The sequence below is a fragment of the Centruroides vittatus genome, unplaced genomic scaffold (assembly GCF_030686945.1).
Source record: "Centruroides vittatus isolate TY-2023 unplaced genomic scaffold, ASM3068694v2 contig_2669, whole genome shotgun sequence".
NCBI lineage: Eukaryota > Metazoa > Arthropoda > Arachnida > Scorpiones > Buthidae > Centruroides > Centruroides vittatus.
The window spans coordinates 28696-54892 of record NW_027121699.1 but is presented as its reverse complement, the minus strand read 5'-3'; the positions used below and the strand labels follow the sequence as shown (position 1 = coordinate 54892).

The window sequence follows — 26197 nt, the reverse complement described above, 5'->3', positions numbered from 1 at the left end:
TTTATTCTTATCTTATAAAACTAATTTCTACCCTGGAAATTAAGTTTTTCCACATTTTGTAAATTTATATCTTTTATATAAAAGATTTTCAAAAGAATATAATGAGATAACGCTACACGCAATTGTAAATGTTACCGAGTAAGTTAAGAAACTGCTTACTAGATTTTAAATTTTTCACACAATATTACGTGTATCAGAAAATTTCATACAAATCGAAAAACAACATTAATTTTAATGTCATTCTTCAACAATGTTCTCGAAGTAACAATTTCCAATTGTTTGAATTGTTGAAGCAAAATGAAACGCTCTTTCGAAAGAATTCGTTCGAGATTTTATAGTGAGAAAATGAAGGTTAGTTTTAGTTATAATAGAGGTGATGGCGCTGATCCGGGCGGTCAGCAAAATCAGAGTTACTGGATTAACAACGTAAGTTATTCAATTTCATTTATGAACTTCAAATTACTTTTTGATTAAAAGTCAATTAATAAGTCTTCACTCGATTTTAAAATACGCATTAAGAATGACAATTATTATTATTTTCACTTTACGTAGAAATTCAACGATTTGCTTGCCAATGAAAATTTCTGCGCTTACAAAAGAGATTCATCATTGGAGGTGGAGAAACCTAAGAAAATTGGAAGATTTAAACAGTTCTTCAAAAGTGTATTTTGTAAACTTTTGCGCTGTTGTTGCGTAAAAAAAGAGACTTCCGATTCAACGGTAACACTTGAGTTTTTTTGCTTTTTTTCTGTTTTTCAATTAACGAACTTTGCAACTAAAATATTTTATAATTATAGAAATGCGAATCAAACGATTTTGAATTTGGACTTGAACGTTTAGACAATTTCGAAGATAAGTACGAATTCCAAGAAATTGGTAATGGATCTTTCGGTACAGTCTATGTGGCTCGGTGTAAAAATTCCGACAGAACAATCGCTGTCAAAGCCATCGAGAAACGACCGTTTTTACTAAATCAGGTATGCATCGAGCCTCGTTTTCGGTATTCTTTCTATGAAAAAACAATACAATGTTTGGGCGTTGGTAGAATTAAAGAATGTACTACTTTATTTTATCCTTGGCACGTAAAGTGTGTACGGTTGACTGAAAAACCACAGTTCATTTATATAATATTGTTGTTAATACTTTTCAAAATATACCATAAACAACTAATACACAATATATTAATTTCGCATTTCGTATACCTTTTTATTTACAGGAATTCGACATTGTCACAGAAGGAATTGCTTGGCGCCGTGCTTCCAGTCATCCTCACATTGTCAGTTTTATTGGTAACTTCGAAACTGATAGTAGGTAAGGTTTACGTTTTTTGATATTACTGATTCGTAATATGTTATATGTTTCGAGTAATAAACAATTCGCGCTCTTCAGTTACTGTTTCGTCTGTGATTATGTGGAAGGAAAGAATTTGACAGCCTTCTTAGAAATAAATGGAATATTATCGGAAACCCAAACTAAGAGGATCGGTGCACAACTCGCTTCGGCCATCGCTTATATTCACAAAAAAGGTGCTTTATCTAAATATATTCTTACGTATAAATTTCCTTACGTATATATACACTGTGTGACAAATTATTTTGCTTTCTCCGATAGGAATTATTCACAGAGAAATAAGCTCCAAATAAATCTTAATAGATAAGAACAACAAAGCGCATTTGATTGACTTTGGCCTGTGCACAGTAAGTATTGTACGCCTCTTCTTGTTCTTCTTCAACTGTACTTTTCTCGTGACGTGACGATTTTATTGTTTTCAGCTCGAACGCTGTCCAAACGAGTTCTGCGGCACTCTGTTTTATTTATGCCCAGAACTTCTTCAATGGAAGAAATACGGTAAGAAATGTTATTTACATTTAATGGATTTTTTATTTCTTTGTTTTATTGGTGAAATCAATGTATGGTTTACAGACGCTTACTGCGATTGGTGGGCGTTTGGAGTTGTATTGTATCAGAGTTTGGTGGGAAATACTTCGATGAACCGTTACCTGGAACAAATTATGACCATTGAGTATTTCCAGTCATTGCCGATAAACGAAAAAGTCCGAAGTAAGTATCGATTCAGAAGTCGTTAAGAAATAAAGGAAACGAGGATTAATATAAAAATATCATTGCAGTTGCCGAACAAGTGGAATTGACGTATCCTTTTGAACTACCGCAGGATGCCAAACAAACAATCCAGGATTTGTTACAGAAAGTAAGTTTATTATGCATTTTATGTAATTAATTTTCTGATATTTGTACTATACATTTTACGTGATATTTTTATATGTCGTGTTGTTTTATTTTGATATATTACAAGTTTCACATTACCTTACATCATAATATCTAACATTTTTTACAATTAATGTTGTACGCCATCACTGGTTTTTTGAAACAAATGACTTTTAGAGCATTTTTTTACTGAATCTCTTGACGATTAACTCATTACGGTTAATCGAACGTCGGATTACGGTTTTCAGTAACTGACTTAGTTACATTTTAATCATTGATAAGAAATTTAAAGTTATCGACGTATCACTTTTTACTTGTTTGTTTTATCGCAATTTCTCTGATATAGTTTAAGTAAGGTAATTGTATCGAGTAGTTGCGACGAGTGTAATTAATTATTGTCGTTGACAATTTCAGAATCTCGAGGAACGTCGTACAGAAGAAAGAATCGAAAATCACAAATTTTTCGACGATGTGCCGTGGCCTATAATGCCAAAGACTTAAATCATTATTTAAGAGAAGCACAGAATTGTTCGAAAGGATTATTTCTGTCCTTGAAAGGATAATTTCATACTTTATTCCTTATAAATAAAGCTCGGTTAATTGCTAATCGTTTCTGCACGTTTTGATTGTGTTACTCGTCTGACATTTATGTGATCCGCATCTTAAATACATTATTATAAATGATATGTAATTAGGAATCACTCGGTGGCGTGATGTCCGTGGAAACCGTGCAAACGCAGCTTCCTTTGTTTTATTTTAATTATAAATAGATATTGTGCCAGTGATTCTCGATACTGTGCCAGTACTTTTCGTAATTTAATAACTTGGCGGCACACAGCGTTACTTTGGTAAGTATCGCGGTACAACCAGTGACGTCATAACTGATTTTTAAACGACGTTGGTGATTTAAATTCCTTGGTAACTACCCGTGACATTGGTTACAATTTCCAAACGCGCTCTAGGAACGTAGAACCGATTAAACTATTTGTCTGACCTCGCTTATGTACGGATATTTGCAGTGGGTGCACACTAAAGTGCCACGGCACAGTGGTTGAGAATCACTGTATTATGCGATTATTTTTATTTGTTGTGTTATTATTTTAACGTACTTTTAATTACTTAAAATTAACATTTTTATTATATCCGCATTGTGTATTCTATTACAAATTGCTATACATGTGAAAAATTACGATAAGATTGTATATTTGAATATAAATTCGTATATGCATATCTCTAATCGAAGCGCTGTATCGTCGAATACGGAACCGCTTCCACGGCGAAAATATTTGAATAGTGTAAAGCAGTCAGATTACAGGCATTTGCACACTTTACAGAGCACCAAACTCACACTGTTTATCTGGTGGATGCTACACACCAAAATATCGTATGACGCTTCCAACGATTCCATCAATTAGCCACTCGTTGGGAGTTATTTGACTAAGTAAATTGTTTTAAGACTTAAAAACTAAAGAATATTTTCTGTTATTTTTATGCACGTTTCGTCGAGATTTAATTGTGAATTTTAAATTAAGTTAATTTTGTATCATTTAAACACGTGTGATTTAGCGTCGGATTGTCTCATTCTTCAGCATGAAATATTAATTAGGGTTTCTCAAACGGAATCCCGCGATCACGGTTGTTTATTTAACCCGGGAAATATCCCGGAAAATCCCGCAAATTTCTTAAAAATTCTCTTTTTTCTTATTTTTTCTTAAGGTTGAGGAAATTTTGCGAATAGAAAGTATAATTATCTCCTAAACTGTCAGAATGCAACTGTATTTATTAATTTTAAATCTACTTATTAGATTTTTTAAAATTTTTCCTCGTTATGGCACGTCACAAATGATCAATAATCAATATGTAGCTTATTTGTGGCAGGATTCTCAATGTTCTTCACCAGTAATATCTGGAATAATTGTGCTTGCGCTGTCTTAATTTTTAACCATGCTTAGTAGCTTCGATAACTGCGTAACGCCAAGATGTGCAAATTGGGCCAGGATACAAACGAGTACGAAGTCTGCAAGTGTAAAGTTTTTTTTCATAACCTGATTATTAAAGACAAACGAACTACCGAATCATTGAGCTATAATGTTTCAAATAAAGCAGTCGAGGTAGACGAATCAAAAATACTAGAGAATAAAAGAAGTACTGCAAAGCATCTCGAAAACGAACAAGAAATCTTCCAGGGTACAGGTGAAAAACACATAACATTTGTCTTCTCTTAAATGCCCTAAACACGATTCCAACCACATCAATGAATCGGAAAAGGCATTCTCGGTAGCGAGACTTTTCATTACTAAAATAAGAATTAGATCGAGTGATCTGAGTATCGACCATCTTTGCTTTTTAAAATCTTATAAAAATTTACAATATTTTGTATTATATTTTATTTAAAGGAACAAAAATAACCGTTAGTTAAAATTGGACGTTATGTCGTGAGACTTTACAACATAACGCCCTCTTATTCCGGTAATGAGTATTTCGAAAATAATCTTCACATTCTTGATCTAACTTAGACAGTCTCCTTGCCTTTGAGACAGAGTCAAATGCCCAAAATTTCTCAAATAACTCTTCAGTGATCAATTGAATATTATTCGCAGAGAATGTAGGTTGATTTATGGTATTGAGAAATGCAGTTCCAGCAATTATCCATTTTAGTTTGGTGCAAACAGCAAACGGCAGTGTCTCCTTTCTCCGGATTATATCTGCCTTTAACATTGTAAAGAAAACATTAACACCCAGTAGAATGTCAACTGGTCTTGTTTCGAAAAAGAATTGGGTCAGCCAGAACTAGATTATTAAAATTGTTCTGAAAATGTGAGGGATAGGAACATTAGGTACATTCGAAATGATTTTTTTAATCACGAATGCCTTTGTACTAAATTTTAAGTCGAAACTAAAATGGGGAATAAAGTTCAACTCAATTTCAGCAGCAATCACAGCATTGTAAGATTCCAAGCAAGAAATCTGAACATTAGCATTGCTTTTCGTTAAACATAGTTAATCGTTAGTAGTCTTTTGTTTTAAAAGATGTTTCAAAACCGCTATCCAGCCAAGCTCGATAAGTTACGAAATTTCCAGATGAGTCGCTTACCTTGATTATAGCAGTACAAAGTAAAACCAGTTTAGTTCCTTTTAGACCTACTCCGGTTACACTCGAAGAATCAAAAAATCCAGCCCAAGTAGTGGTCATTGGATTCGATAAATCATACGGCATCGATTGAAAGATAGGAGCATCAGTCAAGGGTGGACTAAATACCTTCCCAGTTTTCATGGGTGAAGACATTCCGGAATCCCTATCGATATGTAAAATGGTATGATGTAATTTACCCGTATTCTGCAACTACTTAAACTCATGCAGTTTTTAGCTTGGTGTCGAGCAGTAAAGCATAGTCTTATCCTTTCTTACCATATCTATCCTTTTCTGTGCTCAACTGCGTGAACCTTAAACACTTAGATAATGAGGGCTCATTCTTACAAAGAAAACAAATATTACCACCAGATCCAACGATGTCACCTTTGGATACGAAACACTTCTCTGTTCCTTGGGTGGCAACTTGATGGCTCGAAGAGTTCTCACACGATCCTTCAAGAAGGTAAGCAAGGTCCCCAGCGTGCCTAGCTCATCTTTCTTTAAGGTACGTTCCCACCAACTCCTAGTATTTTTTATCGAATTTTTCTGTAATTAACCTCTACAGGATGATATTAAATATTGCAATTTCTGACAATTCCACAGATTAGAATTATTGTCCACACTAGCCTTAAACAGACCCTGGAACGATAATCAGTCCTCAACATTTCCACTAAAAGTCGGAAGAGACAATTTCGGAAGTCTCACATCCGGTACCTGTGATCTTAAGCTATCGGCATTACTTGTGGCATTAATTCGTTGATTAGACCGTTAACCAAAGTTCGTCAATAGTCTTCTCGATAGATTGCTCTTCCTCTACGTACAGTACATTTTAATTTCTTATATCGCTACATTCCGAAAAGATCTCGTAAAATATAAGTTTCTTAATTTTGGTTTGGAACAGTTCTATTTGAGTATTGTCTGCGACATCAATACCAGCAGCTATCCTTTCCTTAAGCTTGGTGGTGTTGGACTTAAGGACTTTCTTTTTCGTTAACGTACACTTAAGACCCTCCATGATAACGCGCAATAATAAATGGCTAACACACTTGCTCGAGCGTATTGAATCCCGTTTCTGCGGAGTTAATCCAAAACATGTGAACACCAACACAAGAATCAGGATTGATTTTGTCTTTTCTTTTACAATTATGAATCCATTTTCTTCTTATTATTATTAGATCTTTAAAAAATCTAAAATAACCAACTTTCCTCTTTAATAACTTTGTGTTACGATAGCTGTTATTACAAGATGCTGCTGCGTCTTGTAATAACAGCTATCGCAATAACCATAGAATATATTTACCTTCGAAAATTAAGAGTCTAAAAACTCTCAACAAAGTAACAAAAATAGTGAAATTGCAAAATTTCTTCCCTCCCTAACTGTTGTGAAGCAGTCCTCGATACGGATGACGTAAATCCGGAATCTGGCAGGAAGTGGCTAAACCGGCGGTATGAAGTAACCTTATATTATAGGACTTCGGGACGACTGACCGAAAAACACGCGAAAAAGCGTCCTCTCACAATAAAAATAAAATAAAAATTTTCCGATAATAATAATAAATAGCAGTTTACACAAGCAGAGACTCTTTTATTATACGATAAACGAGTTTTCGGTATAACGAAAAATATATAAAAAGATATATAATTATAGTCATTAATCAACCTTTAACAACCGGTCTCTGCAAATTATCGGCCCTAGATATTTGTCTTATTTGTTTATTGTTTAATATAGTGAATAATATAGATTTTATTAAAAATTAAACTATTTACATAAATTAGTTATAGACTTGTTAAATACGTTATAGACTTATAATTTATTGTTACCTACGACGATAAAACTAAATGTTTAAATAACACGGGAATATTTTCAAAACCGTTGCAAATTAAATGACTCTATGTCTACGACCATACATCAAACATCTACTTTGATGTTATTCAAAATAGAAAATAGAAAGCAATTTTCTGCACTTACATTCTGTAATCTTCATTTTATTATTAAATTACAATTATAATTATAACGAAAAAGTAGCCAAAATTTTCGCTACTAAACAGATGCATCTATTGTTCCTAGTTCTTAGAGGATATTTCAAAAATACAAGTATCAGGCCTACAAGTATCGTCTGCGAGTAGTAGTATCGTTTCGCCACCCATTAAAATTTTCACGCCACCCAATATTGGGGCGTGACCTATAGTTTGAAAAACGCCGATCTATCCCAATGTGCCATCAGCAATTAGACTGGTTCCGACAGGGAAAAACCTACCAATTCCAGTTCTCTTACGAACAGGTTTATGGAAGATGAGGAATCTTTCTCAATTCTGTGCATAGATAGAAGTTGCTGAAGATAAGCTGTCAACAGCTTACGACACGGAATATCAGTGTGACAAAAAAAAGACATTGCTGTTGTCTGCGTTGTTCGAAAGGAGCCGAGTAATATTACGTCATTTAAATTTGAGTTAAAAGGAAGCAGATATATTGGGGAGAAAAACGCCTGGCCAAAAACACAAAGAATTTCATTTATCGAAATTGTCATAGACATTTTTCAAAGTATTTCACGACACGTGTTTCTTTGTAGATATTACTGCTGTTATATTGATAACATTCGTAAAATTTAACAAAGTTAATAGGTAATATAAAATTGTATTCTTCGTTTGAACAGGCCTGGCCAACCCGCGGCTCGTCACGTTAAATCGTGTGACCGCTAAGCGATATTATCAGAAGTGGGCAAGCGAGAGTACAGTGGGAGCCGAACTCTCGCTTGCCTACCTCCTCTCGCTGGGTGGAAATGTAGGTTTTGCAAATTTCATGGGAGCCGCAGTTCTGTACTGTCGTGGCGGATAGTATGGTAAGAAGCACAATTTTATTATATAATATAAATATAATATAAAACAAATATTGAATTTTATTAACAAACGTATTTTCACAGAATTACAAAAATAAAATTGTAAAAATAATAACAAAAAACAGAAATTAACACTTTCAGCAAGAGCACATGTAACTCAAAAAGAGCCGCATTTGCCCATGTCTGTTATATATCTATTAAAACTTTTGTTCCCCGTTATGTGTACACCAAAACAATTAAACAAATAAAAATTTGCATGTGTCATTGTTATAATGCGTAAGTGCGAGTACGAACTCTTGGTATAACAATAAAATCTTATTCATTTTGTATTTGTTTTACTTTTTTTAACAGCATGTTTGCTTAAATTGTGGCCCACCGTAATGTTACGCGTGATCAAAGTGACCTGCGAAACAATTTAGGTTGGCCAGGCCTGGTTTAGAAGGTTACTTTAAACTTTTTACTTCACATTTTTTTTTTAAAGTAAAATCAATAAAACTTCGGATTAAAAGCATGTCGAGCGTATTATGATTTATGAGTTTCGAAAAGGAAATAACGCCGCACAACCAGTGAAAAAATCCTCCAATGAGTTGCATAACTTTCCCAGAAACATTTAAAACTGCGTGTGAAGGCAATCTGTTAGGAGAGTTTAATTAAAAAGCATTTTATATCGTTAATTATTATAAAATAGCAAAAAGCTTAATTTTGAGGATAGAGTTGGGTTTTATAAAAAGTTGTAAATGCTAATAACGAGTAAAATTGTCAATAATCTGATCCTACTGAAGATACACCCGATTCGCTTTATCTCCGCATCTCTCGACCTTTAGTCACGGGAATCTAATAGTATAAATCGCATTAATAAACAATCCTCCCTGCAAAATTTTAGAAAATTTTGACAAAAAACAGAGAAATTATTAAGCTTCAAATAGGGTGAACAAAATTGTGCCTCATAGTCACACATACACATACTAACATGCGGGAGCGGATTTACGTAAGGACTAACAGGGTTTAAGCCCTAAGCTTCCAAGTGTAAAGGGCCCACAAAAAGTGAATTATCATCATAAATTTTTAATACTTTTTCATTATTAATGAGCACTTATCGTATAGTAAAATTAGTAAATATTAATAATAATAATGCTCATTTATAGTATTACTTGTTTTATTGTAAATGGGGCCCCATTGGACTTCAATAAACACTGGACCTCGAAAAACATAGATCCGCCCGTGACTGTCACGCAAACACCCCGCTATATAAACTAAATTTCAATATTATTATTCGTGCGTGTGTATTATTAATAAGAAAAACAAATAAATACAATTGAATCGTGCAAGTCACCATCGTTTTACTATTTACGAATTTATTTATTAGATAACTTCAAGTAAAATAAATATGTACTGTACTTATAATAGTGAATTGTTTATAATCTTGATCTTATCCTTTAATATTATCTCTCGAATACGTGCTAATACATATAAAACGAGAAATTATTTATAGTGACACGATCACAATGCCGCGCTGCAATTTTTCATAATATTTTTAATAACTTTTTCATTTATAATATATGCTTTCCACCTCAAATTAGTAGTGTCTTGACTTTGTACTGTACATAATACTTTTGTGTTGGTTTATCTAATATATTATTTTAAATTCCAAGCAAAGTTTTTTGGCACACCCGGTTTGCATGCCCCCCAGTAAAAATCTACTCGGTCAGAGTTTAACTAAACAACGTTCTGTTTATCTTGTATGAAATATAATTTTTGATATTTATTACTTATCGATATTTGCACATTTATTTGTATTATATTATAAACATAAATTAACTTTGAGGGAGAGTTACCAACCAGCCCAACATCAAATTTCCATTCGTCATTATTTTCAGTTCCATCTTCATAAGAATTATGTACAAAAGTCAAACAAATAAATAATCGAATATGCAAATAGAAGTAAATTAAAAATATTAGAAACTACAGAGTAAACCACACATCGAATACTGTAATTATAATAACAGCGGAGAGACATACAAGATGAAACTGGTTAAATTTCTACTGTTATGTTTCTTTCCTATTGTTTGGACAGAAAGTAAGTAAATTTCTGTAAACAGTTTGAAAAATTAATTTGCTAAAAAGCAGTTTAAATTAAAATATTATTAAATGTGTCAGGTAAATTGTAAGTTGGGAATTCGTTATCGTTTAATTTAATCTCTATATATGTCATTCAATATATAATATAATCGCGACGAACTATAACAATTACTCCTTTAGATAATATTATTTAAAATATGTAGTTCAATTTCCAATATTGTTTATAGATAAATATACATACTTTGTTGAATTTTCTCATTAAACAATTTAATAATTATATAGAGAGAGGATAAACGTTAATCGATGGGGTCCACTAGGACCTTCGGCACTAAAAGGCCTGGAAGGACAGAAATTTATATTAGAATAAGGAAATAATTGTCTTATTTTGTGTAAAGTATACAATATCGAGTTAGATATTTTAATTAAATTGTAGATGTCGAGCAGTTTAATATTTGTTTAATTGTTGTTGGGTTCTCGATGGTATCGATTTGACATCCATTTGCCAAGGAAAGATCTGTATAAAAGACATTTACTATGTTCTGTTTTTCTTCGGTTATTTTAATTTAAAAACTGGATTCTGGTATATAAATAATTGTGAAAGAAGACAAATAACTTTATTAAGAACAATAATAGTAATTTTTTTTTCCTTTTTATACACCAAAATGATTACATTATTTACTTTAAATAGAAGATATAAGGCAAAGTTTTTCACGTATAACTTCTAAATTCATCGTTTAATTTCGAATCTGTTTAAATCTTTGGATTCAGAATAAAGAATTATTAAATTGTTCTGTCAGAAAATCGTATAATTATTTAAAATTTTTAATTTAACACTGCATCAACAATAACATTGTTTTTATTCATTTTAGAGTCTGTAGACACAAGACCTGTTTGGAAGATTGCACTATCATACGTAAGTAATTTGTCGTGACGAATAATTTTACGTATTTTAAAAAGGTTAGGGCGGGGTTATTCGGATTATTTGAAATTTAAGCTTTCTGTACGGGCAGAAAATTTTTCATTTCGTGTTTACTTACTTTCACTGAAAAGCCTATGATTATAAGTAATAAATCACGAGGTTCGGGTATTGGGTATTAAAGAGATTGATTCTGCTAAATTTTGATGACGGTTAATAGGTCGACGGGGTGGGGAGATAAAGGAATGTCATATGTCGTATCCGAATGCGAGTAGAAATTAATAAAGGTGCCTCTCGTTATTACAAGTTGCAATTTTTATAAAACTCATTTCTACTTTCGAAATTAGCGAAATTTCTTTTGCTTTTTTTAGTAGTAAACTACGAGAAATAGATTTTTTGGTTCGTTCTGAAATGTTTTAGACAGAAAGACTTATAATGTACTCAAGTAATATTACGTCGCGATTGTTCTCGAACGAGACCCACTTGTTTAAGCAATTTCTAGGTGAACGTCGAACAGCCGATAACGAAGAATAAATCTGTTGTTGCGTCAGACTTCTCTAAAAACTCTCATTGGTAATGGCGGCCGCTCTGGGCAATCCACACGTGTACTAGATGGTTTTACTAGTTAAATTTAAAGAAACACCTCACTATTTCTTACGTAGGGTGCAGACACGTAACCTACAATTTAGAATTTAGAACTTTTGAGTTAAAAATTGTCGTCGTTCTCTAATAATAAAAGCACCCTTTAAGCACAGACCTATTTAGGATGAAAAATTTTTTTTTCTCCGTAAAAAGGAATGTTTTAGAAATTGATATCCGCTAAACAGCATCAGAAGAGCTATAGGAAATCTGTGTAATTCTACAGAAAATGGTGTATTTTAACATATAAGAAATTTTCACGACATAAAGAATGACGTGTTTAAGAATACAGCATACGTACAGTACGTCGAGACTATCTGTAAGGTTTTTGTGGTATATCTGGATTTATTGTACTATTTAACCTCCGAGATCAACAGTAACATACAAACAACAAAAGATATCGGTGCTCAGCGATACTTTGTTCGAATGCCCCACACGACTCCCCTTCTTAACAAAATTATCGAATTAAACCTGTGACAAATTAATAGATTTATTAATTAATATAATTCAAATGTACAGTACGTATCTCTATTTTCGGAATCCATGCCGAAAAATCAGTGAGAATGGAACAAGAAAAGGAAATACGCAATTATATCAACCAGGTTTTGGACCCGATTGACAGAGGTGTGGTATATATTAATACGTGAGAGTAGGAACGTGGGATATTATGAAACCCTTACTGAAACCAATTTGGTTTTTCATAGAAAATACACTTTTCCTAAATAGGTCTAATTGCTGTACATAGAGGAAAAGCGATTATGTAAGTAAAAATTTCGCTTTAAAATATTTTAATAAAATGTGTGATGTATGGTTTCGTTTTTACCTGTTACTATTATTTATCAGTTCCCGTCAATTCATAATAATATATAAATAATATTATTTTATATGTCTGAATAATTTTTTTCTTTGCAGCCTGGAATAGTAATGAATTTGAGTTGTGAACAGTATCACTTCGGTTCGCACCTACAAAATTCGGAAATCTTTTATAACGCCCTAAAATTTAGGTAAAATCTTTTATGAATTTTTTTAAAATTTTCTTCCGAGACTAAACTTAATCGTCGAGACAATTTATCCTTCAATTTAAAACATTAAAACTCATAAGCAAACGTCATAAATCCGATAAATTTGTGAAGCCAAACATCCACCGGATTAGAAGAAAGTAGCCCGTTCTAATCCGGTGGTTGTTTGGCTTTACAAATGTATTAATTAAATATAATCGCGGGATTTAAATAAATTTAAATCCCGCGATTATATTTAATTAAAAACTAAAAAATTTGTCACTAAAGGGAGGCCTTCGGCGTCATCTCTTATTAAATTTGTTAATTATAATTAAATTTAATAAGAGATGGTGCCTAATGCCTTTCTCTAGAGACAAATTATTTAGTAATTAAATCTAAAATTGCAAAGCGTTTTTCACATTGTACAATTCTTCGTTATATTGACCATGAAATACAGTAAAATTTTTTATTTTTTGTTATTACAGTAAAATATCGATTTAACACACCTCTATTTGGCGAACAATGGATTTAACGGACAGAATTTTCGTATGTCATAGGTGAAAATTAACACCCCCTTGTAACTTTAAAATGCTTTCTATACGAACTGTAATTAAATTAACAGGCTATTTTTCTTTTCTCACATCCAAGAGTCGCCACGGTTAGCCTCGCGTCAGAATGCGAGTGTCTCGATATACGGTGAATTCAAGCAAATAAATAAAAATGTTTTTGTGTCTTTATCAAATTTACATTTTTATAAGGACATTATGTATTTTGTGGGTAGCCAGGGAGGTAGGACGAAGTTGTACCTCTTTTGGTCAGGCAACAGGTCGGGAGGGGCCTGCCCACTTGTCAGAGGATGGCTGGTTTACGTTTTATGGTCCCGAGGGGTCGGGATTCTATTGGCCTCGAGGGGAGGGAGGTGAGAGAGGTCGACGGTAAGGCGTAGGCGATATACGAGTAAATGACGCCATTAACAATGAAACAAAGATTTATTAAAAATAATAAAATTAACGGTTACAAACTCTAACATCGAGATTTTTTGATTTTTTACTCTAGCTTGCTAATACGAGTAGGGGGCCGAGAGAGAGTTTACATTACTGTTTATCATACCTCTTTGAAGATTCCAGGAAGTTCGAATTCGTCCCTGTTTAATGACACAAAGACATCCAAAGGTTGCACAAAGGTATAAATATCGCGACTGAGACACGGATCGCGGTTAATAATATTACGAGGCTCGAAGATGCGGCGGTTTGTAGCCTCCCCTGGATGTTATTGGATGTTGTGGTCTGGCCTTCGATGAGAGACTCCTGTGAGGGGGGGAAGAAGCGTCTTTTATAGCTTTGCGGTGGGAAAATACGTCATGTGATCTCTTGTTGTAGGAGGTAAAGGTTATTGAAGCAGGTGTGGAGGTTAAAGGTGTTCCCGGGACCAAAATAAAGTGACTAAATCAGACGTTAATTGTAAACTTATCTTGCAAGTCGAGCTTTTGCAAGTTTGGGAAAAAGAGAATGTTTACAAATTTTAGAAGAGGGTTGTAAACTTTTCCCCAGCAGAAAATTTTTTCTCACTAATTCCTTAAGCAATAGGAGAGAAAATAATTAAAAATTTGGTCTATAAAACTTCCGGATTTCACAATTTTTTCGGTTTAATACAATTAAAGCGTATTACCCAAACAAAAAATTGTTTTTTGAAAAAAAACATTAAGAACAACTTCTTAAAAAATTAAAACATTTCAAACGTTAAGACAGAAGATAACCATTATTTTTTAAACTAAAACCGCATTTCATCAGAGACAAAACTATTAAGGTTTACAAACGTTAGTCTTTATTACATTACAATGGATTTCGGCTGCAATTTTGTTTCACTGCATCCCTGTTCAAATAATACATAACTAAATTAGGGAAAACATACAGATATTACAAAAGTATTGCAAAAATTACAACATTCAAATGATTTACTTTATAACGAACTGACCTCTTTTGCTGAAAAATACAGCTCCCCGCTTTATCGTTATCATACCCTCGAGGCATCGTTCTAACAGCTTTGTCCGTTTTCGCGCTATTTTGCCCTAACCCAATCCGCCCACATGTCATCTATCTCCATCCCATTTTTTAGATTAATGGTGCTATGTGCACTTACAACGTGAAATGTTTTTTGAACTTTCGTAAATACTTATCTTTTTCTTTGTGAATTATTTTTACATTATTACTATTAATTACACATCCGTATTTATTCCAACGAGCTGTCCGTGGTGATTGGTTATAATTTAAACGAATTGCTGTTTTATGCTCTCTTATCCTAGTTCAGACTTGCCTTTCTGTTTTACCTGTGTTTATTGCATGTACATTTCAGCTCATATACAACACCTATTTCGTCCAGTTTTTCTTTATTTTTAGTTTATTAATATTAATACCGGCATTATTTTTTATTTTATTTTTCAGTTCGGCTGCTAGTACTACACCATATTTTTGAAAACATTTCTATATTTTTCGTATGTACTTTTAATATAAAGGAATGGCGTATATGTATTATCATCCTTTTTTATTTTTGACATTAAATCTGTGTTTTGTAAATAATATGACGAATTTAGCCTCTGTAATCCTTGGTAGATTAATCTCACAGCAATATCATTGGCAAATTGATTTTATTTTTTAAAAACACATCATATGCATTTCGGGCTGGTCTAATGTTTTCCAACCCCTCCTCAGTGCTAAAAACAAAAAAGTTTTATGTTTAACTATCTAGAACACGACATCAATGTATGACAACAACAAATTTACAAACAAGGGGGAGGAACTTACAATATACGTTGGTGGGAATTACAACAATATTTCCATGGGTGGGAGGGCAAACCTTCCTCACATTTACTGGTATCCTAAAATTACAATTTTTTGTACACAACTTATTGATATATGGCTAATATAAGTAAAATTGTAAACAACACTTATACTCACAAGTTAAAAAATTGTTTCCACCACCAAAAATGTATAATAAACTCACTAAAACATCCAATAATTAAATAAGCTGACGAACAAATGTATAGATATTCCCAAAGCATGGGTTACACCACAAATTTACAACATTATTAATTCCATTATACTTCATTCGACACTTTTACAACAGTAATCATGTGATGACATTTTAATACGTATTAATTTATTTTAGCGCCATCTGTTAAATTGTACCAGTGGTAATTAATTTCCATACCTTTCGAATGATTAATTAAATTATTATTTTTTTGTTTTCTTATTTCTATATGTTCCTTAAATTTAAACAATTTGACACGCATTTACTTGGGTCTTTTTCTAATAATTTATATCCAACTTCTTGTATTAATTCTTTCTTCTTTTCTGTCTCCATAATTGTTTGTTTCGTTTTATCTCCCTTGTAGAAATTTTAATTTTTTAATATTATCCAATTGTCTTTTAGATAAAGCTATATATATATATATATAACCTAAAGCTATAACTTTAAGTTTTTTTTTAGTTAGTTTATGCAAAACATTATACAAAACCCAAAATGTTTTGCATACTTTTTCTTGTTATGTCTCGTTCCTCTTCTGGGATTCTTTATAATAGGTGTTCAGTAAATACTGCAAAATCTTCTTTCTTCATTATCCATTGGTGCATTGTAGTTACTTCCTAACTCAATCGTTCGTCTTAGTAAGCTCGGTATTTCAATGTCCGTTGTATTTATTATCAACTTTTTCTTTCGTTCTTCTCTTTCTATAAGTAACGGATAACCTACTTTTTTTTAATTATTTTTTTATATTTATCTTCAAAAAACTTACCACTATATTTTATTTCTATAGTTTTCCTTTTTTTTCTCAATATTTTCTTCAATTTATAATTCTTAAATTTGATATTAGATGACAAAATTATCTTCTTATTTATTTACATCTTGTTTTTGTAGATTCCTGCTTATAGTTACAGGTAGGCATAGGTTGGTAATCTTATTTGCTCCCTCTTACGTGTTCTTAAATACCATATTTCGGTTTTGTTTTTTTCTGATTCAGATCTCGTCCTTGTGTCAATGTCCAAAACACCAGTATAAGGTCTTAATAATAAGTTGTGTCCGAGTATACAATTAATGATAAATTAGAATTAAGGACTGTAAGATAACCATATTTGTTTAATTTCATGTTTTTCGTTAATAATTCGTGAAAGAATATATTTTATACTGGAATTATTTTTTCCAGATGTGAAAAGCCAACATTACCATTTCATCCTGCACTTTTTCAATTACGACTTAAAGAAAATTCAGATTTTATGATTTTCCAAGTGAAGACAAAGGTATTTTCTTTATTTTCTCGTTTAACAAATATGTTTACAGTTTCTTTATATATTTATCAGTCGGCATTCAAAGAACAGAGAGAAAAAATATCTATTTTAAATCCTTTTCTTTCTCGCTGTTTACACAGAACCTTTTACTCGCGACTGTTATGGGTTAGATTATGCCCATTAATGTGGACATATATCGTGGCTCAACCTCAAAACTATCTTTCTCAAGCCATAATGAAAACTAGTTTAGATGAAAACTTGAGTTTTCATTTAGATCAAATTTTCGTGAAGTGATTTTTACGCCTTGAACTATCACATATTTTGCAAAGTTTGTTCACGTCTGTCGTTGTTAGTAGGTCTAGTGTCAGATATGCCGAGAGCCATGGGTCAATTTCATCTGATCACTTACCGGTACGTGCTGGTAAAGCCCGATCTCCGTGTCTGTTTCGGTGGCTTTAAGAAAGCTATTTCGATGGGGAGGTCGACATGTGTCCAGATTTCCGAACGATAGACAGTTGATAGGTTAACAAATAAACAAAATATTTGTTTAACGGCTAAATCTAAAGTACAGTACGTGAACATAAACAAAGCTAAATATGGTTTAACCGCGATTAAATGCGCGTACATGCGGAAAAATATAGGCTATTTACACAAAAATTGGCGACTAATCTAATTTCTATGTCGCGTGCCTAATTTCTATATCACAGAGAGAGAGAGAGAGTTTACAGAGTTTTCTATTCTAAAATATCTCAGTCTTAATGAAGAGCTGTATGTGACGGTCGGATTCTGTATGGAATTGTTGTAGTCCCCATCCGCTGTCGTCTTGGGAAGGATCGGGGATGCAGAGAGTGAAATGTCCACTATCACAAGTACAACTTTTTGTCGATCGCCTCGTTTCTGGTGGCTCTCGCTTTTATGTCATTATAGTGGAAAAGGTGTCACACGATCGTCCGTCATTTAGATGACTTGCATTCTTTGACAAGTTGTTGCGTAACGGACGCCTTCGTTCGCAACTATGTGTCAACTTTCCCACCTGATTGTTGACATTAGAGGCAACATCCGATCCAATTCTCTGCGAGGGTTGTTTTCTATCGGGGATGTTCACAATACTTCAAAAAAAGTGATTTACATTGATTTCAAAATTTTCCTAAATCTGCGGGTTTACACTAGTATGACCTTTAACTGAAGTTTATACACAATATAAACATGTGTATCCTGTAATGTGGTGAAAGCTATAAAATATACGTTTGATTTGAATTTCACTGAAGTTGCTGTAACGATTTATTTTCATTTCAAAATCATAAATACAGTGGGTGATCGGTTAACGAACAAATCGAATAACGAATACTTTCGCGAAAGATTTTTATGTTCGGACAATGAACACCTGATCGCATAACAAACACCTCACAGAACAAACACAAGAAGAAGCGATGTAAAATAATGAATACCGATTGGTCTTGTCTTCAGGCAACAATTAAGTTTTGCGCCAGTTTTTCTTTTCGAAAGGTGAGAGTATAATAGCAAAGGTAGAGAGGGGGCAGAAGATGCCTAATGTTGCTGGGCAGTATGGCTCAAACAGGTCTACAGAAGCCGCAGTTCAATCTTATCTAAAAAAAAATATAGATATATCAAGAAAGATATATCTATATTTTTTTTGATAAGATTAATAAGATAGAAAGATAAGAAAAAGATATATCAAGAAGACTCAAGAAGCTTAAGGGTAACAAAAATCACATTGGAGAAATAAAAAACATTGAAGAGCTCATAATGGAACCCGAAACTGATCTGACGACAGAAGAACGCCAAGAACTTTTGAATGAAGAACACCAAGAAACTAGGCGAAATATATTTTCTTCTGAAAAAGAGAATTAATGTCGATATCTACTATTAAACATTTTTTGAAAAAGAGGGAGGATGTCAGAACGACGGTCTTAGAATGGCATCCAAACCAGGTTGAGATTAATAGGCTTGGGGATCTCTATCATTACAATGCTATTAATTACTTCTGAAAAATCCCGAAAAAGAGAGAAAAGCAATCGACATTAGATAGATTCTTTAACCCCTACAAAGGAAAAAAAAACGACTGATAAAAATGCAACACTGTATATATGTATTTTTATTAATACATATAAATAAACATATACTTTTCTACTACATATTTTTATTTTTGGAGTCTGTAGAACGAATTAATCAAATTCCCATAAAAACTTACGGTAAATCTGTAATCGATTAAAAAACAATTTGGATAGCGAACAAAGTCTTGGAACGGATTATGTTCGTTAACCGATCACCCACTGTATGTAGAGTAACAAAGGATTCTGTAATTAATGTTTACAGAAACATTTCCTTATTAGAAGGAAAATGTACCGTATTTTAATTAAGATCAGACTAGTTAAATTGTTAAAATTTTACTTAATAATCGTACAACAAATATATTTAAATCACTTTAAGGTCTGATACATATAGAAGTAAATACGGATATTAAATTTAAATGTTACGGGGGCACTTTTATTTTTAATCTGTCAATGGTACTTACAAACTATCGGTTAATTACATATATTCTGCCATTGCTATGCAAATATTCCTGAAAAAGTCTGTCGATTAGAATTTAGTTCATGAAAAATATTTTTGATATAATTTTTATTAAATATTTGTATAGGATTTTAAGCGGTAAAATCGAAGAAATTACCAAATGAAATAAATTATCCCATTGAGTAGATTGTCTCTACAGAAGATAATAAATTGCAATAGTTATATGGGTGATAAATTCTCTCGTGAAGTTCCAATCCTGAAACGGGAGATCTGGTTCACTGTACCAATATAAATTTTTAAAAACGTGCAAACAGCGAGGTGTCATAAAACGCTTTAGCTTCTCGCAAAATACAGTCTTTAGAGCCATGCCACGTGGCTGGAAACATCTGACAATATTCCTATTACGCAATCTGCAAAAGTGACGAAAAACATCTCACATTTGACACCCGCAATATGAAGAAATCGAATTGCATTTAATTTCCATTGTACATAAAATATAAATTACGTGTTCATTGCAACGTTTAATAGGCACCATGTAGTTACTCGTGGGGCATAAAAAATTATAATAATTAATAGAATTGATCCAATGGACAATGTGATAAAATTCAGAATTCCAATTTTATTTTACTGATTTATTTGATATTTCTCATTTTATAAAATAGACAAACTAATAAAGGTACACCATCGAATTCCCGGCACAATTCGTTTCAAAGCCTTGTCTGATTAATTATTGATTACAAACTGAAACCCTTGTTTTAACAGTTCTACTTTAATGGTAATGAGAAAATATACGTAAGATTGTGGTTATGAACAGACGAATTTAACGCAAGGCTGACCACTCAGAAGACAATTCTACTTTATCTTGGACGATAAAAACTGAGTTCACGTTAGACAACACCATTAAAACTATTTTATGTCGTTGAAGCCAACTGGGATTATTTTTAACAAAAATAAACTAAGAATTTCACATATCGTTGTATCACCACAAAAGAGTAGTGCATACGTTAAGCTCAAAACTGAAATCGCCCATTGAGCGAAAAAATCGGCCACTACGCGTTGTGGCTAATTGAAAACGACCACAAAGCGAAATTCGTGTAGTGGCTTTCATGATATTTGACTACGACGCGTTCTGGTTTGGTTAGGTTATTTGGTTACTTTTCAACAATATGTAATCATTTGTGAAAATCTGTTGCGGTGCTCGATATGGCAATGTTTTCTAACAGTAATTAATTTTAGTAAATTAGTTTTGTCAGGAACTTTTATTAATAAATCAGCCTTTTTATGAGAACAAGAATGTTTCAGAGTTATTTATTCTTACAAGAACTATTACCGTGACGTTTGGACTTGCATTTTATGTTCTTTAAGCGACATTTACATTTTTTATCAATACAGTATCTTTTGCAGCACTGTTTCTCAACGTCTCACGAATCGTCGCTCCCTTCAATAAAACCGTTAAATAGTGTCGCCCCCTTTACTTCGAAAAAACTTTTGTTGGGTTTATTAGTTTATTTGATAATTATATACTTTGTAAAAAATTAAACGTTTACGTGCGAATATAATGTTATTTGTTTAGTTATTGTACGATATAACGAATAAAATATCTAATTATTCTTAATATAATGTTTTACTATATCGCCCAGAAAATTGTTTCTCGCCCCCAAAATATAAATTGTTACTAATCACCCCCAACATGGATAAACGCCCACATGGAGCGATATCGCCTCCGTTGAGAAACGTTTTACAGTGACACGGTATAAACCTTCGCTTAATTTCAGGTGTGAACGTGGATGCTGAGCGAAGTGTGAAGTTGAGGGTACGTCCTGAATGTTAATAAAGTTACTCTCGGAAGTTGTAAATTCATTACGAGCATAAAATCGATCAAGAAGACCCTTGTTCCCTAACTGATAGAAACCCGACGGATTAATGCTCGTGTGAGATAAGCAGAGGGTCAGGAATTTATCCTCGCTGACCATTTACACTGCACGGGTTGGTAAAACCCAATCTCGTTGTCGTTTCGGATGGCTAGGAGGGCAAAAAAGTGAGTGGGGAGGTGCGTCGGTAAGTCGACAGGCGTCTTGGATTGACAGGAGACAGGTTAACAAATAAAACATTTGTTGATTACAAGGCTATTCTACTATATACTATGAGAGTAAATGCGGTTAACATACGCCTGAATGCAACTATATGCAAGTTTACAAATTCTAACTAAGACGGCTATGCGTTAAGCCTAATGCCGTTGCAGGAGAGAGAGTTTACAAAGGTCCTAACAAAATACCTCTGGGTGTGAGATTGGACGATATCATTCGATGTATAACGGTCGCAGACGATGTGGAAGAGTTTCTCGTAGGTCCTCTCCGACGAGACTTCGTTCCTGGACATGGAGACAGACACAAGTACAATAATAACTTCCTATGCGAGCGCGCAAAGTTCCGGTTGCGCGAGCTTTTATAGAGTTAGTGGGGGAAGCTGTCCGTTGTTGACGATGACTTGCGAATTCTTGACAGCCAAGTGTCAACTTTCCCACCTAATTGTTGATAGTTGCCGGAGACCTGTGCTCCGTTTCTTTGCCAGGAATTGTTTCTCTCGGGGATTGTTTACACTAATTTGTGAAAAAAATGAAAGTTTTCTTTTATTTACACAAATTTTCCCGCTAAAATCCGCGGTCTCACACCCGTAACAACAGCTAAAACATTTCTGGGAGCTCCACGTCCCCGATCAACATCAGGCACCCTAACTAAAACATTCGAATCAATTTCAATTTGTCCGAGTAACTTAGCCTAACCTAACGAGAACGCATCGTGGTCACATACCATGAAAGCCACGTCACGAATTTCGCTTTGTGGTCGTTTTGAGCCAAACGCGTTGTGGCCGTTTTTTTCGTCAAATGAGTGATTTCGGTTTTTAAGCCTAACACATAATATAAATATGCGCTTCTTACACACAATGCCAAATGTGACTGCCCAATAAACTAGTCTGGTGCCGAGAATTGCAAGTTCTCTCTAGTAATTTCTTCTGGATTAAAAAAGAAGATATACCAACAATTGTCGGAAATTCGATGATGTACATGTACTAATAACTGAAAAATGTGTGTTTATTATTTTGTCACAATGTAGCTTGCAGATATTGTGGCAGATGAAATTGCACTATCTCACAAGACATTTCAAGATGTGGACTTCTCAACAGTCTCGGACGTCGAACTAACTCATTTCTATATGAAACGGCACAAAAAGAAACTCACTTGGCAAACAGTTGTGAACCCGTTCTCAAAAGAGGTAGAAATTTCTTGATAAGTCATCTAGAATTTCTTAAATCGGGTGGAAAATTATTTCCTCTAAAACGTATAATTTACTTTTTTTTATTGTTCTATGAAAGGTTTGGTTGGCCTTGGTCTTTACCATTACAGTCTTTGGATTAATATTCCGGAAATTCATTAAAGACAATAAAGGGGAACCTTGGACTTTAGGAAGAACGTACTGGTATCTGATGACGACGTTAATGTATCAAGGTAAATCTACACAATATACACTGTTTTCTAATTTATAATAATGAATTATAATCTTTGGCGTTAATTTTCAGGAGTCGACAACAGCAACGTGAATCGTTCATCTTCTAGAATAGCATTTGGCATCTGGTTGCTCATGACAACAGTCTTGATCTGGGGTTACGCCGGAATATTGACGTCATTTATGGCCGTACAGACTGACGAACCGGTTCCGAAAACATTCGACGAATTAGCAGGAGCCATTAAAAGAGGAGAATATACATGTGTACTGCTTCCGCATCGATACTTAAGTCGATACTTAAATGTAAATAGTACATCTAAATGTTCTACTATTTCATTTTTACATTGTTTATTTTGACCGATATAAATTTATTGGCCTACAATTTAAAAAAATTGTTGACCTGTAAATTCCCACTGTTGTGGGTCTGCCTGACTTTTCTTAATCTCGAGAATGGAGTGAGATAGATCAAATCCGACACCAGATATGGAAACCGTTGGGCAGGAGGATTTACTGTATATAAAATTCCGATGCAAAATCGCGTTATTTTACTTAAAGTTTTCACCTGTAAGGAGGTAAATAAATACAGAAGAGCATCGATTATCCGACTCAATTGGGGACTGGGGTTGGTCGGATAACTGAAAAAACAGATAACCGAAAAGTATGAAAAAATACATTATTAGTATAGTATATTAGTATATCGCTATCAACCTACTTCGCGTTGATTTTTCATCGATGTTAAGCCTAACCAAAGTTTTTTTTAAAATAATAATCGTCGCTATTGTATCGTTAAAAATTATTTCTTTATTCTGCACAAAATAAATACAGTACTGTACTGTTTATTGAAAAATACAGTATAAAACAATATATATATATATATTCGGGTTACATATTTTACGTAAAGTAGGCCTATACATTAAAAAAAGAAGTCCAAAATTTTCTTTTGCTTGACAGCTGATACTCGTTTTTTTGCCGCTAAATCTCGCACACGTTTTAAAAACAGCAATTGGATAGCGTCGTAAAATAAAATTAATCCTCGTTTAAATACTGGCCTCCCTTTCGTGATGGAGCCAGTGTTGCCAGCTAAAACACGCAAAAATTTAAGAAAAATAATATTAAAGTAGCCGAGACATAGCCAAATATTGTAGCGCCACATCACTAGCGGACATTGAATTCGCCGACTAGAACGCGGTTGGTTAACCAAGTGACGGTTGATCGGGGTCGGATAATCGATGCTCTACTGTAATGGCATGACTGTTGCTAACAGGAAAAGGATTATGTACAGGGAAAGACATTACTAATTTTGGGGTAGAAAGCATATATTTTAAATTAAATAAATTTTTCAAATATGATTAAAAATTGCAGTCCGGTATTGTGACCACGTCACAATAAATAATTGCTCGTGTTATACTTATTTTCTATTGTTTAGGCATTAAGATAAATTATATATTTAGTCTCTTAAATCACTGTAAGGTATTGTTTATGACCAAAACTGTGACTTTGGCAAATTTCTCGTTGAATGCTTCGCGGAGATTTCTATGTTTGAATAACATTCTTACTGATAAAAACAGGAAATACAGAATATATTATTTTTGCATAAATAAAATGGTTTTATATATTTAAGTAATTATTTTTATTGGTGATTTCTGGTGCTCACACAGGAAAATAATTATTTTTATTTTAAGTATTCTATTACGTATATATGCAATTGAATATTATTTGATTAGAAATTATTTAAAAGGATGTCTTGTCTTATATTAAGTGGTTCCTTTACCAGAAATTTTAAAAGGACTAAATGTAATTATCAACAGATTTCAATTTTTAACGTAAATGTATAAAATGTTTAAGTTGAAATCATTCGAATTGCGACAATTGTATGTTGTAAACAAACTGAACATTTTATTTTGGTCACGTTTCACCTTTGTGAGCTCAAGATAAATCTACAGGATGGTTAGAATTTAGAATCAAACTGACACTTCTCAGACCCTATTGAACCGAATTGAATGAAACACGGTACGTAGGCAATTTGGATCTCGAGGAAGAGGATTATGTGTGAAAATTAATTGAAATTTTTATCATCAGAGTAAAATGTGGCGGTGTTCGATCGAAAGCGTACATTTATGGTCGTGAATTTATTTGAAAGATTGTGCTAAGAGGAGCGTGTGCACACCTTATCGGTGGTGACAAACAGCATTTGGGACATTCTTCGTATTCCTTCAGAAAAGTAACATTAGACAGTTCATAACGTGCTTTTAAGATAGAAACACGTAATAGACAGTGAACGATCCCACAGTGAGCAGATACACTAAACATGTAAAATATAATTTTATTTTTGTAATAAAATATCCATTTGTCTTAAAATTGTCATCTTTGCAGCGCCACATTTCCCTTGGTAGTAACAATTTTAACTAAATTTTTCTATTTTTAAATCTCTTCCTTACGAACTGCATTCATGTGTACCGAGTTTCGTTTGTGTTTGTTCAGTGGAGAGGCTCTACGCATGTCTGAATAACGTTAATTTAATTCCAACCATCCCGTATTTCCTAATTTGTAGAAATTTCGATTTTCAAAGAATATTAATTAATGAAATTTGTTTTCCTTCTTTGTAGGAGTCAGGAACAAAACACGCAGAACTTTTCATCAAAAAAAGCAAAAAACATATTTGGGATATGAATTCAAAATTGTCACAAAAAGCTAGTGTCATGAAACAATATTACATGAAAATGATAGATACTAAAGATAAAAATCATGTTAAAGTGAAGGCTTTTACAAATAAATTGTTTTACGACATGATTATAAAAGACCGAATGGTGGTTATCGGAACTCCTTACGTTGAAAATCTTGTTGCAGTTGCTTATGGATCAAACTATGTAAAATCTGATGATGTTCTTTTTACAGTTTTTAAAGGATATGCCATGAGAAAAGGATTTCCATATAAAAAACAATTCAACAAACTGTAAGTTGATAATTTACTAATGATCAAATATTTTAAAGCATCACAACCATTACAAATTATTTGTGTATTTCTAGAATACGAAGAATATTTGAGACAAAAAT

The 26197-nt window shown here is 33.1% G+C and overlaps 1 protein-coding gene across 1 annotated transcript; it reads left to right on the top strand.

Annotated features, from left to right (window-relative positions):
• Positions 1–1988: 1988 nt before the first annotated feature.
• LOC136971654 (uncharacterized) lies at positions 1989–25877 on the top strand. Its single transcript, XM_067266120.1, has 10 exons — positions 1989–2061; positions 2130–2209; positions 5709–5822; positions 12743–12834; positions 17027–17120; positions 22754–22912; positions 23013–23145; positions 23217–23446; positions 25750–25823; positions 25871–25877. Exons 1-10 carry the CDS (start codon positions 1989–1991, stop codon positions 25875–25877), a joined length of 1056 nt encoding a protein of 351 aa, XP_067122221.1.
• The last annotated feature ends 320 nt before the right edge of the window (positions 25878–26197 follow it).